The sequence below is a fragment of the Drosophila busckii genome, chromosome 2L (assembly GCF_011750605.1).
Source record: "Drosophila busckii strain San Diego stock center, stock number 13000-0081.31 chromosome 2L, ASM1175060v1, whole genome shotgun sequence".
Classification (NCBI taxonomy): Eukaryota; Metazoa; Arthropoda; class Insecta; order Diptera; family Drosophilidae; genus Drosophila; species Drosophila busckii.
In genome coordinates, this window is record NC_046604.1 from 17,597,866 (window position 1) to 17,617,930 (window position 20,065).

The 20,065-nt window shown below is 35.6% G+C and overlaps 1 protein-coding gene across 1 annotated transcript; it reads right to left on the reverse strand.

Moving 5' to 3' along the window:
• Nucleotides 1–5,956: 5,956 nt before the first annotated feature.
• On the reverse strand, nt 5,957–15,935 carry LOC108608448 (protein nubbin). The gene is given in 5 exon segments (XM_017999827.2): nt 5,957–6,317; nt 6,696–7,091; nt 7,093–8,384; nt 11,791–11,835; nt 15,800–15,935. Coding segments are annotated over 4 exon segments (1,767 nt in total). The 3' UTR covers nt 5,957–6,317; nt 6,696–6,797.
• Nucleotides 15,936–20,065: the final 4,130 nt, after the last annotated feature.

Consider the following 20,065-nt stretch of genomic DNA (forward strand, 5'->3'; position numbering starts at 1 on the left):
AAAATCAGCATAATAACTGTCCATTTTAAATTATTATTATATCATAATATATTTAATACAAAATTTCAACTCAATTATATTTTGACTTAATTTTTATACAATTTGTCAACCTCAGTTGCTGAATTCGATGAGTTAAGTTGAAAGCTAAGCCAAGATTTATGTCCAGGCACTTTAAGCAATTCTAGAGAGTAGAAATTTATAATAATAATAGTAACAAATGCTGAATTATTGAATTTAGCATTTTTTTTAATATTTAAATGCAATAAGCATAGCAGCAAATAAATTTAAATTTAATTAAAATTAAAATGTTTATATAAAAATCAGCATAATAACTGACATTTTAAATTTTTAATTGTATAATTTTTGAATACAAATTTTATCTCAATTATATTTTGAATTTTATTTTCAGGCAATTTAAGCAATCCTAGAGAGTAAAAATAAGTGAGTAATAATAACTGCCATTTTAATTTTTTTTAAATAATTTTTTTATTATGCAAATTATGTTTTTGATTCTATATTTAATGAAATTTGTTAACTGAAACTGCTGAATTCGATGAGTTAAGTTGAAAGCTAAGAATTTATATCCACACAGTTAGCCTTTGTTTCCTTGCTAACCGGAAAACAAACTGCGACTGAACGTTGCATGCAACTTCCTCTGCTTGCAACTGCTCTTCTGTGTATTTTGTCTGCTGTGCCTCGGACTTTGACAATTAAAAACGCAAATTTGCCATTGTCTTAATTTAAATAAATTACATTTTATGACACATGCAGTGCTGTGTGTGTGTGTGTGTGTGTTGCAAGTTGCAACCAAGCGTCAATTTCTCAATGTTGACTCGCCAAGCGCCTTTAATTGGCTTCATGTGCACCGCCAGTTGCTAAATCATTATCATACTATATACGAATATCTATATCATATGTGAGTGCAGCAAGTGCAAAGCAAAAGGCAATTAAAATTTAAATATTACAATTAAAAAGCCGCTCACTAGGTATAAAACATTAAAATAATGCAAGCGACTTTTATGTGTTTTTAATGAGAAATAAAAACTTGAGCTTGGGTCTTGCGTGTCAAAGCCCAAAAAGTTAAGCCAGGTTTATCTTTGCTGCTAATTCAGTTTGTCTAAATGCTATTCTCACTAATTAGCACAATACATTAATACTAACTAATCGGACCATAACCGCAAACAATAATCATAATCCACGCCCAATCGCCACCAACTTGCGTTCTAACTTTTGTGTCTTTGTTGTTGATCAGCGCTCGCTATAGCATTCGCCAGATCCTCACAGATAAAGCCCTAGCTATAGTTAGGAACAAGACTTGATCGTTGCTGGCATAATGCACCGCAGTTTGCAGTCACACAACGATCTTGCAGCAATTTGAGGCACAGTGGGACAATTATGAAATTTAAATTTGAAAATACAATATTTATTTAAACAAAATATGCTATAAATTAACGAATTATAAATTAAATGTTAGACGTAGTAGCTGGCACAGTGGGACAATTTTTTCAAATTTATTTATTTAATTATTTTTTGCTCTAACAGCATCATAAATCATTTTCTATCAAATTTTATATTACAAAATGTTTTCTTAAATTTATTACAAAAATAGTTTACTAGTCAAAATAATTTTTTATCAAATTTTATATTACTAAACTTTTTCTTAAATTTATTTTATTAGTCAAAATAATTTTTTATCGAGTTTTATATTACTACATTTTATCTTAAGTTTATTATAAAAATATTTTATTATTACAAATAATTTTTTATAAAATGTTGTATTACTAAATTTTTTCCCAAATTTATTATAAAAATATTTTATTAGTCAAAATACTTTTTTATTACATTTTTTATTACTAAATTTTTCTTAAATTAAAAGCTAGTTTTACATATTTTTGATATTACCAAAAAATTGTTTTACTTGAATAATAAATTTGAATTGTAGGCAAAAGTTTCATTTCTTTTTTTAAGAATATTTTATTGTTATTTTTACCTTTCGCTTAAAAGCCATTTTAGGCTTACAATTATTAATTTTGAATAATCTATACATTATTGTTGTTAAATTTTCATGATGAATTGCTAATATCGATAAAGTTTTTCAAAATTCAAATATTTGTTTAATTATATTAATTTGTGTTTAATTATTTGTATACAGTTTAGTGCATTTTGCACCACTGTGCCTTGTTACAATAAGAAAAGGCGTATTCTTAAGAGGGGGCATTAGCTGGGAAGTTATAATGAAGTAGGTGTTGTTTTTGGCCGCTTGAACATTAACATTCCATCAAGTAGCCTAAGCTGGTTACAGCGCAAGAGAATGATAGAGAGAGAGTGAGGTAGAGAGTGAGCGAGAGAACAATAGAGAAGTAAGCAAAGCCATTGTAGCAATCACAAGTCAGAGACATCGAAGCATAATGAGAAGGAGGACGGACGGACTGGGTAGGCGAGTAGTAAATTATATGCACTTCTCAAGAGTGGGAGGAGGGGTAAGGAGGGGGGAGTGGCTCTGTGGCTACCTGTTGCACTGACGATTGCATGTGGCATGCAAAGTGGATGGTTGGCCTGATGTGGCAAGCTGGGCGCCACTTTTGCGCTTCGCCAGTCACCAGACACTTCGTTATAAAACAATTAAATTTTTGCTTAGCCAAAAGGTGTAAAAAGCACAAAAAGCAAATAAAAAAAAAGCAAATAAAAATACGCAGACAATTGCAAAATATTTACAAAACTAATTTATAATTAGTCTGAGCTCTAAGCAGGGGCCAGGCCCAGGAAACGGGAAGTGGCATGCTCGACCTTTTTGGTATAATTTACAAATTGGCCTCTGCCTTGAAGGCAAAATTGCAATAAATGCTAATTAGCCAATTCTTATGCATATTTCGTTGTTTTGAAGGCAAATTTAAAGCTGCATATATATTCAAGTATATATATATTATATATGGGTTGGCACACCTGCTGACTTAGTTATGCTCATTTCATTTATTTATTGGTTCTTTGTGGTTTTTTTAAGCCAACAATTGCATTCATTAGCCACACGCAAATGTAATTCACTTAATTTAAGGTCAATATGCCAATGCGGTCGGTTCGGTATTGGTAACAAATTGTTTATTGCTTGAGCTATTGATTTTTAGCTGCAGCTGCAGTGGCTACAGTTATAGGAAAAGCATGGGAAAGTTACGTTTTAATTTTAAATTTCAGTTAATTAAATTGCTACGTTATTTAATAAATGAAATAAAATGAGTGTTGACTAAGAAAAATTAATAAATTGAGATTTTATGCATTAAAATTAAATAAAAGTATAACAAAAAAATATATTCAAGTAATTAAATTAAAGTATAACAAAAAAATATATAAAATAAAAGTAATTAAATTTAAATCAAACAATTTTTTTTACTACAAAATATAAATATAAATATAAAGCAAGCATATTATTAACAAAAAATATGCATACAGCTTTATATTAAATTTAACAAATATTATTTTCTTTAATTTTTGCATTTAAAATATAAATTCCTTAATTTATGTTTGAAATTCCGACACATAATTTAATTTAAATATAGTAAAGCGCATAAATTTGTTGCAGCTCATTTTGTGATAATTGTTTTAATGGCTTTACCCACTACTAAAGCTAAAGACAATAATATAAACATTTTCCAACCGCTTCTGCTCGAATGCATATTCATGAATGTTAGAAAAAAAAAAACACAAGAGATGCCAACTGTGTGTTGAACTGATAAATTAAAGCAATTCCAAACTAAAATGTAATGCATTGCATTGCAAATTGAGAAACTGAGAAAACGCGACTAGAAAGTCACTTAATAATAAAAAAAAAGATACTGTAATAGCAATGTTAAGTATGTTGTTGTAGAAATTTTATGCCTCATACTCGTTAGTTTTGATGTCTTTGATGCCACTTGACTGACAGGCACAAGAAGAAGAAGCAGCTAGCAAAGCTGGGAAGATTTAAATGCGAAAATGCAATTGCAGGCAATTGGCCTGGGCCGTCACCTCAAAGCTATAATTCTATAATTAAATGCAGCTCGTCGCATTTTGATAACTCAATGAATATTCACCCGACTGATTTGAAAGCTAGAAAGTTCGTTGCTGCTTGGGAACAAAACCAATTGGGGGTCGTCTGCGCGATGTGAAAATTAACGCTACAATGTTCGGATCGTATGCAAATTGCAATGAAACAAAAACAAACAGCGCAAAATTCTTGTGAAATCTGCAAAGTCGTCAAATGTAATTACGCGCAATTTTCCGTGAATTTATTCAGCAGTTTAAAAGCAGCTTAAGTGGCAAACCCCGTAGCCCAAACCCCAGCCGCAACTTGACTGGCAAACAAACAGACCATAAATAGTATAAATTTCCACATGACACGCGATGATTATGCACAAATTCATGCAACAACAAGTGGCAGGGCACTAGGGCTGCAACTCAAACATCATTTGCGTATAGAGTCTACCAAAAGGGCGAGAGGGGAAGACTAATGAACAACAAGTGAGTAACAAAAAGTTTGTTGCAGCGCAACGCTTAAATACACTTTGATTAGCAAGCGCTTTGTCATAATTTCGTAGATTTTATGAGTTGGAAAGCTGCAAAAACTTATGTGTGTGTTTTTTATATTTTGCTGTTGAATATTGTGAGTGTAAATTAGATGTTTTGTTTGTATTGCGGCGTAGCGAAAAGGAAATTCAAAAAAATAAATTAATAATATGCTGCGCAAAGCTTAGGAGAGGCTACATACAAAATTTGGTAGCTCTAGTTCGTATAGTCGCTGAGTTCTCGCCGCTCATACAGACGGAAATGCACTTTTAATTTAATTTTAATACGGCATCAGTCTAAAAAACTTTTGTGTGAATTTTAACACATTTTTTCGGTATTGCGGGGTAGCGCTAAGGAAATTAAAAAAAATTTATCAACAGCATTCTGCGCACAGTGTAGGAGAAGCTACATACAAAATTTGGTAGCTCTAGCTCTTCTAGTCTCTGAGTTCTCGGCGCTCATACAGACGAAAATGGTCTAATCAACGCAGCTTGTCTTGCTTATTAAGTATATGCGCATTTTATGCTGTTTGCCACGCCTTTTAATGCATGTTACATACATTTAGCATAACTTCTTGACACCCTATGCCATTTTTTCAAAGTGTATAACAAGTAAGCGAGCTTTTAATTGCTCAAAGTAAAGCGACAACAGCCCTCAGATCTCACACACACGCATACAAATCGCAGCACAGTCAGTCGGCTTTTCATTGATAGTAGCTTGGGTCAGCTCTCTCGCTCTCTCTCTCCATCTCTCTCACTCTCTCGCTCTTTGCATTTCGTGTCATGTCTGGTGCTCATCTGCATCTGCTCATATCTTAGCAGCGTCATCGCTTACAACTTGCTCCAGTTGCTCTAACTGCGGGTGTCTGTTTCTTATTAGCCTGCCCCCCACCCCATTACTCGCCCCTCTCTCTCTCTCTCTATCTAGTGTATGCTCAATCAGTAGGCAAAAATTCCATGAATTAATTTCAGTTTTGCATGTTGTTATTTATTAAAATTTTATTTCGCGTTTCTCTTTTATCGCAGCCGCATTTCATTTTTCCTTATTTTTCATAATTCATTCATTGATGCTTATCAGCTGCCTGTCTGGCTTTAGTTTAAGAAGAAGAAAAACAATTCATTTGCTCTGTGATATTTCATTTATTTTTACATACAATTTATTATAATACATACATTAAACTATTAGTTATATGTTTTTTATTATTACATTTTTGTGTGATACATTTAAATTCTTGTTTTGTTTTAAAATAAGTTTGTTAGTTTGCTTGCCCATTACATTAAATAATTAAATATTTTTTTATTATTTTTTTTGTTTGTTGTTGTGTTTAAATTAAAAATCATTCAATTGATTATCACAGTATTTACGAAATAATAAATATGCTTAGATTTGTGTTTATTTATTTTTTTATTAATTGCTAGCAACTGTTTGTGTTTTGACTTGTTTAAAAAACATTTAAATTTTACATGCACATACATAAAGAGACGACTTAGCTTAGTTAGCGTTATGATTTTAATTAATACCAATTAAAAAAAAAAACAATGCAAAACGTTCAAGTTTCAAATTGCTTTTTATTTTTGTAACAAAAATTTGTTGTTCAAGCTCAAAAGTTTGCACTTGAGCAGCAAATTTTCAGGCTTAAAAATTAGATTAGCAATAATAGTTAACATAAACACAAACCACTTGGTTTTTTCTTTAAGTGTAAGTGTGTGGATTTGTGGCTTGTTCTAACTTTAAACTAGTTAAGAATTAAGCTAGTATTTGATGTGTTTGCGACTTTGAACCTGAAAAGGGAAGAGCAAAGAAAATGGGAAATTAGTAAAGAAAAATATTTATATTAAAATTTTTATATTTTTGATGAATTTAAAGCAAATTAAGTTTTGCATATGAAATTAATTAAATGCAATTAAAATTCTTTAAAAAATAATATTAAATAAAATATATATTAAATAAATAATTAAAATTCTAAAAATAATATTAAATAAAATATATATAAAATTTTTTAATAATTAAAGAAAAATTTCTGCGCTTTCTATAATATAAATAAAAATTTACTGCATTTAATTATAAAATAAATTAGTACAAAAATTCAAATTAAATGCCAAAATAATTGTTGACTCTTTAACTATTAAAAATTATTTAATTTATTAAATTGTACACACCTGTTTTACTGTTAGTATTTGAAGCTATGCATATACTTTGAAGTCTAGGCGCACATTGCACTGTCTATGTCCCAATCTTTGTTCTCCCCACGCCACTTGGACTTAGTGCAGCATGTACTGCGACTCGTCGTCATCGGCGCCCGTGGGACTGTCGAGCGAGGGATTGATGCGCTTCTCCTTCTGCCGACGATTGCAGAACCAAACGCGCACCACTTCCTTCTCCATGCCCAAGCGATCGGCCAGCTGGCTAATCTCCTCCGAGGTGGGCTTCTGATTGGCCATGAATGCCTTCTCCAAAGCGCCACGTATGGTGGTTTCAATGGACGTGCGCTTCTTGCGCCGGCGTCCAATAATCTCCGGCGTGCTGACTGTGGCCTGCAGCGCGGCAGGATCAAAAGACGCCGCCAGTGGCTTGTATAGTGCGATCGGCATCGTCGAGCCACTTCTGCAGCAGCGGCTTGAGCTTACACATGTTCTTGAAGCTCAGATTAAGCGCCTCGAAGCGCGAGATCGTGGTCTGTGAAAAATCATTGCCATAGAGTTTACCCATGGCTAGACCCACATCGCCTTGGGTGAATCCAAGTTTAATGCGTCGCTGCTTGAAAGTTTTGGCAAACTGCTCCAGCTCCTCCAAATCGGTGGTTTCCTCGGGCGAGGGTTCGCCAGCGGCGCGTGCCGCAGCAGCGCTGGCCACAGTCTTGGGCGCTGGCGTGGACATGGATGATTGGCTGTGGCTCACGGTGCCGCTGGTGGGCGTGCTGGGCGTCAGCAGCCCGCTCAGCTTTAGACTGGCAGCGGAATTGGGCGGCGTTATTTGCAGCGCATGCGGCAGCGGCAGCGGCGAGCTCGCCGGACTATGCACTGAGAGCGGACTGCGTGGCGTGGAGCTGCGCGGCTGCAGCAGCGGCGTCTTGCTCATGGCCAGCGACTCCTCCAGCTGCTGCTGCTGACGCTGCTGCTGCTTCTGCAGCGCCTGCAGCTGCTGCATGGCCTGAGCCAAAGCTTGCAGCTGACTTTGCATTAAAAACTGCGCTGTGGCCACTTGAGTAGCCAGCGCTGGATCATCCTGCGCCAGCCCCAGGCTGCCATTTCGCAGCAGCTCCACATAGCTATTGAACTGCTGCTGCAGCGCCACCTGACGCTGCTGCAGCAGCTGCTGCAATTGCGCAAAATCTTGGGGGGAAATCGAACCCGCTGCTAGTGCCAGCGGATTATTCAAACCCAGGCCGGCGGCAGCGAATTGCGCTTGTGGCGAGGATAAACCTGGCAGCGCTAGCAGCGGCTGCATTTGTTGCATGCCACTTGCCACTGAAGCGGCCGCCGCTGCTGCTGCTGCTGCAGCACTTATAGAAGTGGGCGTGGCTAGCGGTGACAGCAGCTGCGACGGCACTTGGGTCAGCTGACTGGGCGGCGAGTGCGCCGCTGCGCTCTTCACCGAATTCGCTGGCGACTGCGTGCTGTGCCGCGAATTGTCGCTCGTCAAGTTGAGAGCGCCACCATTAGCATCATCATAATCCTCATCCGGCTGCTCGAGCTTATACTGCGGCTGATGATGCGCCGGATGCGGCTGCATTGAGAGCAACTGACGCTTTGCCTGCGGCTGCGACAACAGCAGAGCGGGACTCAGTGGCGAGCGGCAACGATCGCTGGAGGTGCCGACACTTGAGTTGTTGTCATCGCAATCGGAAGCTGCAAAGAGGCAAAGAATATAGAGATGAGTGTTATAGAAGCAGCAAATATATAATATATAGCGATGTTTATTTAAATTTTGTATGAAATATAGGCAGCAAATACGAAAGAAATTTTCTAGACAAATAAAATAGGAAAGGGTGTTAGAATTAGAATTATAAAATATTATTTATTAAAACTAGCAGCAAATTCGGAAGTAATTTAGTTAGAAGCAATTTTGTTTAAAATGTTACTATAAGTTTAGAACTTCTCAATGCAAAAATTGAATGAAGGGATAAATTTATATACGAATGGAATATGATAAATTATATAAAAATTGAAAACAAGATAAATTTTCAAACAATTGACTTTCAAATTAAATTTTCTTAGAATTATAAAATATTTTATTTTAACTGGGCAAGAAATTCGAAAGAAATTTTCTTAGCAGCAGTTTTGTTTCTAATTTTGCTATAAGTTTAGAACTTCTAAATGCGAAAATTATAGTGAATGATTAAATTTTGTATGATATAGGGCCTATTATTCTATTAAAAATGCTAAACCAAATCCCAATGCAATAGACTATATAATGATAATATAGTTCAACATGGAAGTTGACTTAAATTGAGTACAAAATTCTATAACAATTATAAATAGAATATATATATATAAATATATTCAGCTCTAAATTCGCTTCAATATTAACTATAATTTATCAATCAATTGACTTTCAAAACAATTCTAAACAGAATATATATCTACTTAAATTGAGCTTAAATTCGCTCTATAAAAATTATAAATTTTTGGACATAAATTCAGCTCTAAATTCGCTTCAATATTTATCATAATTTTTCAAGCAATTGACTTGAATCAATTCTAAATAGAATATATAAGTACAGAATATAGATCTAATGGTACTAATGCACTCCAAAATTATAAAAAGAATATATATATAAATATATATCATTGACTTGGACATAAATTCATAAATTCAGGCGCTAAATTCGCTTGAACATTTATTATAATTTTTCAAGTAATCAATTCTGAATAGAATATATATACAGAATATAGATATAATGGTTCCAATTCAGTTCAAAATTCTCTAACAATTATTAACAAATATAATAAATTAATATCTCATTGGTTTGCACATAAATTCAGTCGCTAAATTCGCTACACTTTATTTACTATTAGCTCAATTCTTATATAAAACTAAGTAACGTCTCTTTAGCGAAAGTTGTTGCCCCTCTTTTTGCTTTATAACGTGTGTGTGTGTGTGTGTGCTCAACTCAATTGTCCTTTTGCATAACTTTAGCATATTCGCTTGCATAATTTTCGTGCAATTTCATAGTCGGTTGGGTTTTGCTTTCGTTGGGTGAAAGGCTTTCTACCGCAAACGAAACGTGTGTGTGACCCTCGCTTTTGTCATAGTTTACATAGTTTGGTTACTACCTTGAGCTGAGGCTGAGCTGGAGCGCACATCATCAAATGGAATTCTCATGTTTTCTTTTCATTTTCTTTGCTTTTAAGTGGCAGTTTAGCATTTCAAATGCCGCCTGGCCAGCCGATTTGTATAAATTTGCTATTTGTATGCATTTTAATATATACACAGCTCAGCTGAGCTATAGCGAGGGGTGGAGTGGGGTTATGCTCGCCTGCCAATTGATTTGCAATAATATTTAAATGCGTCAGTTCATTTTCTAGTCAAAACTTGTGTGTGCGCCACCCTCGCAAATAATAAAAAATGTGCTGCCAACCCTTTGAAGTCTGTGGGACTCGCTCATCACATCCTGCAGCTGGTCAAACGTCCAAATTTTTGCATATGTTTGCTTGGGCTACTTTATGACTTGTGGGTCCAGAGCAGCTCTCGGAGTCTGGCGGCGGCGGTGGTTGCTGCTGCTGCTACGTGAATTTGATGACTTATTCGCCCGGCAGCAGTTGGGGGCAGCGCCCACATGCAGCAGAAATAATATTTTTTTTGCTTTTTCTGTTGGTTTTGCTACGTGCGTCCATTTGGTATTCAGATGATGTGCAAATTCGATTTGTATGTGTTGTGTGAAGAGCTAAATGCCAGAGACGTAGTCCAAGCTGAGTTAGCATAGTTAGTTGGGTTATAGGGATAGCTAGCAAGCTATATACTGCGCTATAGATTGAGTTTGAATTGTCTAGCTTGACTAGAAGCTGAGTTACAATAGTTGGCAGCAACTAGGGATAGTTCAAAATAGCGCAAAACTCTATTTCTAATTAAAAGATTGCATAAAAAGCAAAAATAAAGTAGTTAAGTGATATAGCAGCTGAGTTAGCGTTATTAGCAACAACTAGGGATAGTTCGATGTGGTGAAAAACTTAATTTTTTATTAAAAGATTGGTTAAAATGCAAAAATAAAATAGTTCAGTCATATAGAAGCTTAGTTAGAATAGTTAGCAACAACTAGGGATAGTTTAAAAATGGAATAATTAAAAAATTAAGTAGTTTAGCTAACTAGATGCTGAGTTAATAATATAAAAATATGAAAAAATTGCATAGAAGTGAAATTGGGAAATACTATTGATCCCTTTTGCTAGACGACGCCTCTGGCACATTTGGTCAACCAATAAAAAAAGCCAAATGGTCAGTTTGACTTCACATTTGAGTGTGTGCATGTGTGTGTATCTGTGTGTGTGTGTGTGTGTTAGCAGCTCCCACACTCGTGCATAACGGCATAATTTTTGCATAAAATATATGTAAATATGTTTTCATACGGTAGCCCCCAAAAGGGAGAGCTTCAGTCATGTGAAAGAAATCACAGCAACTGTGTCCAGCACACACACATGGACACATGGACACACACACACACACGTGCATATATATGAAAATTCAAATCATGCGAAATGCTGTCAATAATAAAGAAGCAGAGCAATGGCAATAAGAAAAGGTTTTGTGGCCAAAAAGGGATGCGTGACTAACGAAGTACGAAACGTGTGAAGGGGCATGCAACATGGGCTTGATTATGAAACGTAAATTTGTAAAGTGTGAATTGCAAATTTAATGCAGTGCATAACGAGCTATGAATATTAAAAAGCTAAAGCAATAAAACGTCAAAAAATAGAAAGAATAGTTACAATTAAAAGTAACTGAAGCGCAAACTACTTAAGACATCAAAATCAACTTAACGAAACTGAAGACGTGTGACAAAAGTTTTGACAGCCTTTGTAGGTATTTAATTTAACCCCTAGTTGCCTAAAATCTAACCCTAACTCCAGTTGAAGCAGCAGCGCGTGGCCAGCGAGCGACTGAGCCAAGGGTTGTGCCTCTTTTGAAAAATCTGAGCCTCACACTTAAGTGTAACTGATGCCAGTTTAAGCGGCAGCTGCTTCCAAAGTGGACACACAAATAAATTGTCAGACCAGCAGCTGATGTTTTAATGTATATAGAATATAGTTTACTTACCATTCGATTGCAGCGGCGATGGCGAGCGCGACAGGCGACTGATATCTGCAAATAGAAAGTAAAGCGCATTTTTAATTTAAGCAAATTGCAGTGCAGCGACAACACGTAGCGCCAACAAAATTTGAAAACGTCTTCTTGCCTTTATAGCAAATCGATAGACTGGCTCGGACAACTGGCATAAAAGTATATTTTTATGTGCCACAGCTGCTGCTGCCACATATGCCACAGCTTGGGCTGCCTGCTTGCCTCAATTTGAATTCGAAATTTTATATCAAGACAACATTTGTTCACTGCAGTTTATGTGGCCAGCGAGACGCGCCCAAATGTCTTTAACTAATTTATGAGCTCAAAAACTAACACCAGACACGAATTTAAGCGCTAAGACGCATGGATTAAGTCATATATTTGCCTAAACCATTTAAGTAGAGAATTGAATTAAATTCTTTATTAATATAAGACTTAAGAATTCAATTCAAATCGCTACTTAAATGCATTAATTTAATTTCTTATTAAAAACAGCTCAATATACATTTAAAAAACTTAAAATTAATTAAAAATATATATAACTGACTAAGTTGCTTTAAGCAAATGTATTAATTATATTTGCTTAAGCATACAATTTAAGTATTTAATCAATTAATTTTTTTTTATTAAAAACAGCTCAAAATAGTTTAAAAATTACTTGACTAAGCTAATTTAGTAAGTTATAAGTAAAAATTTAATATGCCTTAACTTAAAAAATTAATAAAAAATACAAAGCGCAAATTATACCTAAACTAAAATTATTATAACAGTGCAATTTATGTATTTGTTATAATAATTTATGACTAATTACGCTGAGGTCGCTTTTTTATTTTTGAATATAATTCTCGTAAATTTTTTAAAAATGAATACAAAAGCTAAAATTATTATAACACTTTTTAGTGCAATTTTATAATTTGTTATATGATAATTTATGACTAATTACGCTTGAGCTCTTTTTTATTTTTGTAAATTTTTTAAAAATTAATGAATAATACAAAGCGCAAATTATGCCTAAGCTAAAATTTATAAAACACTTCTTAGTGCAATTTATGTATTTGTTGTAATAATTTATGACTAATTAAGCTAGAGGCGCTTTTTTAATTTCGAAAATAATTCTCGTAAATTTTTTATTAATTTATAAATAATACAAAGCGCAAATTATGCCTATGCTAAAATTATTATAGCACTTTCTAGTGCAATTTAATATATATATTGATTCATGACTAAATTCATACTAAGTCCTCTCTTTTTTTATTTATTATCAACTGTTGCCAAGAACTTTGACCAACGTTAATCGCAATTTAGCTTTAAATTAGATTGTAAATTAAAGCGAAGTGCTTAGGGAATACCCAAAAATATTGTTTGCTCACCATATATATAGCAAAAATATATTAGCTCAAAGTTCATTTATAGCGCAAACTTAAATGATTTCACTTTTAGCTGCTGTAAGTGGTGCAACAAATTGTGTGGCACGCTTCTATTTTGCCTGCTGTTGACTAATTAAGCGACGAATGTGACGCACCAACTGTTGCCACACTTTGGCGTCCCCAGCTCAAGTGGTTTGAGTCTCGAGTCGAACTATCTCAGATGTGCGCCGACTGTTGAGGCATAAAAACTGTTCGGGGCATATGTGCCGAGCTCTGTTTCACCCTCTCGCTCGCTGGTCAATGCAGTTGGGTAACCCAATCAAGGCGCAGCACTTAAGGCGTCGACGAAGCAAACTAATTTTCAAAAACTGCCACATAAATTATCAAAACTGAAAAGCCACCCCCGCCAGCTCGATGGCTGCTGAGGGGGGGTAAGCGCGCGTGGCACTAAAATGAGCAAAACGTAAAAATTTAAACAATTGTTGCAAAATGCAAAAACCACAAAAGCGCGCAACCCTCGAGTGCAGAATTTTACAGTGAAGACTCGCAGCGGGTGGTCAAGCGAAATGAAATGCGAGCTGCACAATTAGTCAATGAACTTGGGTTAAGAGCGAGCAGGAGATAGAATTGGGTGTGTGTGTGGGCAGCTGTTCTTGCCACATGTGGCAGCATCACGTGCGCAGACTGTCTATCGATTGAATCGTCGCTGGCTGGCTGGCGGCGTCGGAAGCTGCGTGTCTTGAACTCTTGACCCCACTGAACTGGACACACGCATCGCCGTCGCCCTTTGTTTCTTCATATGAATTTTCGTAGCAAAACAAAAGCACACAAAGAGCGAATGAGTGTGAGCAAGAGAGATGGCGAAAGCGTGAGCTGTCGAAAATAATCAAAATAGCCACAGTCTGCTTTTAGGCGCTGCAAACGGAAGTTGATTTCCGCTTTTGCTTTTGGTTTATTTTGTTTATTTTACGTTTGTGTGTTGGCAACACGCCCACATTTTTAACTTGACCAAGTTGGAGTTTTTATAGCTTTTGGGGGCTGCGATAAGATTCAAGCAGAGAGACCTTCGCGCTCTTATCGTTGGCCCCCATAATGAGCTCATTTGCTAGCCCATGACTAAAAATAATCTACGCTCCACACACATTGTTCAATCGATTAATTTATTAAAAACATCAAACTGACAAAAAAATTTGCTTGCCACGTTCGTTTTAACGTTCGATAAGTTTCGCCTCAAGTGGCACCGCCAGATAAGTGCAAGGGGCGTCTATATGTTAATCATAAGACGCAAACTACGCGCGTCACATGTTTTCAATCCAACGCTGTTTAACATAAGCAATTATCTATATGTCGACTTCGATTGATAAGCAATCAAATTGGAACTAGCTGCCCCCCCACCTCCCACTTCACCTGCTTGAGCAATGCGTCTTTAGCTTTTTAGTTTTATGATCACACACACACTTGGCTAGTTTACAGTTACAATTTGTAGTTACAGTTGCGTTATAAATATCTAAAGCGTAGTACTGACTGCTACGACAAGTGGCAACGCTTAAGTGGGTCGGGAGTTATTATTTATGATATGCACACCTGTGTGCCAAGTCTAATTGATTAAATCATAGCCCAGCACCAATAGCAACTAAAGTGATTCAGTCGCTCACACATGCTAATTTATTTGCTTAGATGATGAAATTCCAAGTGCCAGAATTGAAAATAAAATACTAAGAAGGCGTATCCTCATATTCAAGCTAAGCCAAAGCTATATATTCATATTTTAGTCTGAAATTTCAGAGATTTGACGCTTTGGAATATTAAGTTACAATAATTAAGAGTTTGCCTCGTTTATAACAAAAACTTTTCTGGTTTTTAAATTGAGATATTAAAAAAAAAATGTCAAAGTGTATAAAAATCATCTCAAAGCTGATTTTTGATTGGTTTGAGCTTGATCTAAAATTCTTTTGTAGAATTTACAATTTATTTTAGTTCAATCTATGCCAAAAACTTACTTCTAGGTTTTGTCACAGACATAGATATATATGGAAATGCATATGGAAAGCTTAGAAAACTTTACAAAGCTTATAATGCAAATTAGGAAAATTTTAAAAAATATTTTGCTATTTTAAACTATGTGAAGCTTATAAAGCATATTTGGAAAATTTTAAAAATATATTTTGCTATATTAAACTATGTGAAGCTATTTTAAACTTTACAAAGCTTATAAAGCATATTTAGAATATTTTAAAAAATATTTTACTCAAACTGAAGCTTCGTTTTAGCTTTGCCACAGCCTTAACTACAAATTGAAGCTCAAAATTATTTAAATTTAAATGTAAAACTTGCAAAGCTTTGAGTGATTTAACTGCTTGCATCATAAAAAATATTCAAAAATGCAGTTTACTGCTTTAAAAGAAGCAGCCGAAGCTCAAAAATGAGTTTATGGCATCCAAATTGCCAGAACTTCTTTAAGCAACAATTGAAATTGCATAAAAGGCAACAACAAATCAGTTTATATAATTTAAAGCAACAGCAAGTTTTAAAATTTAACAAATTAAGCACAAAAAGCTCAAATAATAAATATTAATATTATTTTATTCTTATTAACGTTTGTTATGCTGCCAACTTACATCGATTCTGCATCATGTGAACGGCAGAGACGTCTCTGGCGCTGTTGTTGTTGTTTGTCTTTAGCAAATCATGCTTCAAGGAATTGTTATTATCCTCAACGGTAGCGGTGTGCCAACGTAGCTCCGACATAACCATTTTCACAGCACAGTCAGCAGCGTTATAATAAGTTTATAAATTGTTAGAGAGATATGTATGTACGTTCAGTTGCACACTTGTCAAATTGTCACAAATTGTTCAACATAACACCCAACAAGAAGAAGACTTGAAACTACGTATTGTTGCTAATAGAATGGATTGTTTTTTTTTATTGCGCCGGGCTGCGTCCAAACGCGTTCGTGTTTCGCATGAAACTGACAATGCCACAAGCGCTGCAATGCGGCAGGACAACTCGGGATAATCGCCTAGGCCTCTGGGCCTTAGAAACTGAACACTGAAGCAAATGCTGCTGCTGATGTTGATGATGTTGTTAATAATGTTGCAGCGTTGTCTCGCTCTCGCTCTCTCGCTCTTTGGTGCCGGCAATGCTCGAGTTTGAGTTCAAATTTGAGTTGAAAAATTTTATATTTGCGCCCAAAAATAAATTGTAAGGCAGGGGAAGGTTTTTTTTTTTGCTATTGCCACCCCAAAGCCGCGCGGTAAGGGTTGATTTTGATATAAAACACTCGACGTATATTTGTGTGCGTGTGTGTGTGTGTTGTGTATAAAAAAGTCGCTTGAATAAAAAACACGAGAGCTGCACGATGTGCTCCACAAGAGTCAACGCGTTTAACTGGTTTGACGTCGGCGCCAACTTACGGCACTTGGGGCGAAAAAAAAACGCAGCTCGCATATAAATATGTGTGTGTGTGTGAGAGCTTGAAAGCTACAGCAAGTCGCGCTCACTCTCTCGCTCTTGTATATGCGCGTATGTGTGCCTCTCTCTTTATGCGTGTGTGTGAGTTAGAGCGCATACTCATTATTTACAGCTGTGTATTGTATGTGTGGATACGTTCCCATGCGTTCCACATTCAATTCTCATTCGCTGAGCGGAGAAATGAGCGCGCTCAACTCAAGCTGACTTTTGAGCGTATGCGTGTGTGTGAGTGAGTTCGTTTGGCTGTGTGTGCTCCAACATTTTATACGTTTTAAAATTTTACTACAATGTCTCTTGTCTCGTCTGCTTTGGGGTTGGGGCCTCGTTTCGTTTGCTTCGTACGCTGCCGTTCGTTGGCGTTTTTGGTTTGTATGTGTGTGTGTGTGTGTCGTATGCGTGCGCTTGTTTGGGGTGTGGCTTAAAATTTAAATTTAGCTTTCAAATGGCGTTGGCGTCGACTGCGCTGCCGACTGCGCATGCATATTATTTTATGATTGGCGCACACGCCTCAAAATACGAGACTCAAAACTTAGACGACGCGCTATGTATGTGTGCGAGTGTGTGTGTGTGCTATGTAAAAATATTTTAAAGCTTGCGTCGACGTCGCTGCTGCAGCTGCTGCTTTATTGTTGCTGCCCATTGTCGTACGCTTTTGCGCTTTGTTCGTCGTCTTCTCTCCTTTGTATATTTGCCATTCATTTATGCACATATACTAAACCACCCACTGCCACCCACTGTGGGCCACCGCATTTGGCACTTGGCATGTTATTATGATTTACTTTACTTGATATTTTTACAGCCATGCACTGCAACTAATTATTCAATTAAAATCAAAAGTGACTTTTCAACTTTAGTCATAAACTAAATTTCACTGTGAAAATAAATTTTAATATTCTTAGAAAAGTAGAAACAAACAAATTATAACGAAAAGTCAAATTCCAAGGTGACCAAAAAAAACATAAATAAATCTTCACAAAAAAAATCGGTATGCATACACTATAAAAAACTGCAGGTAAAGCGTAGCTGCAGCATTTTTTTATGTATCATAAAAAATTGTTACAAAGTCATAAAAAGTCAGGTAAGAATTTTTACAAATTCATTTGTCCTGCTCAGAGAGCATTTAACGCCCCGAGGCGCAACGCTTCCGTCAATGATAGCCACCTACTGGGTATGGACTGATAGAGTACTTGAACTAATAGTTTACAAAGTTAAATACCCTGTAAACTGCAAGTTGAGGGAGCTCAATTTTTATAATTTAAAAAATAGCTAAAATAAATATAATAAAAATATAAAATATGTGCATGTTGCGCATATAACAATAATAACAATAATAAAACAAAGTACTAAAGAAATAAATGTGCTTATATAGCTAATTATATTATTATAGCCATTGATGTATAAAAATCATTGATATTGATTATAATTGATTTTATAGTTCACACAACTAATTGAGCAGAGCTTGAGATTTGTCAAAATAAATAATTTGCTTATATTTTATTTAGTAAGATTTTTAAAAGTGCATAATATACACTTTATTTGCTTATTTTTTTAATTTAGTACAGAGCCAACATTTTAATTAATTTTCTATTAATTTATTACTGCACTTTGTCTATTTAATTAATTGCCATTGAAGCAAAATGTTTAAAATCAGTGCATTATAAATGCTCTCAACTTTATAGAGTAACTAATATTCTATCATTTTTTTCGAAATCTGTTAGTTTTTGCGCTGCTTGCGTTTTTTACGATGCGCCCACGTTTCGCGGCTCTTGTGCTATAAACTGCGTCGATTTCCACGTAAATCATAAAAAAAAATTTAGATACCCTTGGCTGCTTGGGTTCGACTCGACTCGAGCAGCAGCAGCATCCTGGATGTTAATTAGGCCTCAAGCCGAAGGTGACGCTGTCGAGCTAACTTGGCTACTGGTTTCTTAACCCAAGCGCAACTCTCACGTTCACAAGGAGCTGCTAAACAGACACGCGGAACTCCTTTGACTTACTAGCGTTTGACTTTTTTATCACACACACACACGCACACAAAATATTGAGAAACTGTTTGAGAACTAGACTGGCAATGGGTCGGATCGTAAACTGCCAATTGCTGAGAATTACTTAAGTCAATGTAGGCAAAAGATCATAAAAAATAGAGATGACCTACAACTGAGCATAGAAGAGTTTAAGCCATTTTATTGGGCCAAGCCGAAAAATATTAAAATAAGGGAAAGGCCCAAGTACTCAACTCAATTTGTTGAGCAGCAAACTAAAAGTGAAATGAAGTCATAAAACTTGCTAAGGTCGCTGTACATGTTTAAATGTTGTGGGTTTTTGATTTAGTTGTGGCCATAAATGTGGAGAAAAGAAAATGAAATGTGGTTTGTTTTAAAATAATTTATACTTAAGCCTTTTTTTCAATTGAAAATTGCTGCAGCTAATTAAAAATATTTTTCCAAACCTTTTTCTATAATTTCTATGCTTGCTTTTTGCCCTAAAACTCGTGGGAAAATCTTGTGCCTAAAAATAAGTAAAAAATTGCACATAAATTTCAAGAGCTGCTGCAAAATAATAAATCAAAAACCGTTAGCGCACTCAAAACAGTATAGAAAAACGCAATTAAGAAAAGCCTATCAACCCCTAAAAAATAGCGGAAAAATACGTTGCAAGAAAAACAAATTTTCATGCTAAAAATTGCATAAAAAGCGGTAAAAAGAAAATCTATGCTATGGGGGGTTGCTAGGCCTGCCCCGCATATGCATATTGAGCGATAAGAATTTCGATCTTAAGTTACCTGAGCGTTCCGAGTACGTGTCAAATGCCGTTGCCTTTGTTTAGTTGCTTTTTTTTTTTTAAAGAACAAGACAACGCAATTGATTTGCTTTTTTACCCAAAAAAAAGGAAAAAACGACACAGCGTATTTCAAAGGACATACATAAATAAAAACGATAGACGTCATTGAATGTCAACGCAGTCGATTTGGTGCTTCATCATGTTACGTAGACAATGCAGCATCAAAAGTTGTTATTGGAGCTGCAACCAACAACAACAACAAATGAAAAATGATGCATGCATAATGCGCATGGATCATAGACAAGCCAAGCGCGGCAACTTTGCCAAGCTGCAAGCAACTTGAGGCACAGTCTATAGCTCAGTTCAAGTTAAGATGCTTAGCAGCTGAGTAAGCTGCTGCAAAAATTTAATTAACACGTAGGGGGTAGAGCTGAGTTCGCTTGCTATGCAAAAAGGGGTGCAAAACCAACCCCGTTAATTGGAAAATGCTAGCAAAATGTTATAAAAATGAGATTTTTATCACCAAATTTTATACAAAGCGCATGTTAAATTGAAAGCAAAGCTGTGCAGATTTATTTCGGAGCGAGCTAAGCTCTTAAGTCTAGCTATGAATACACAGAAAACATTTTTA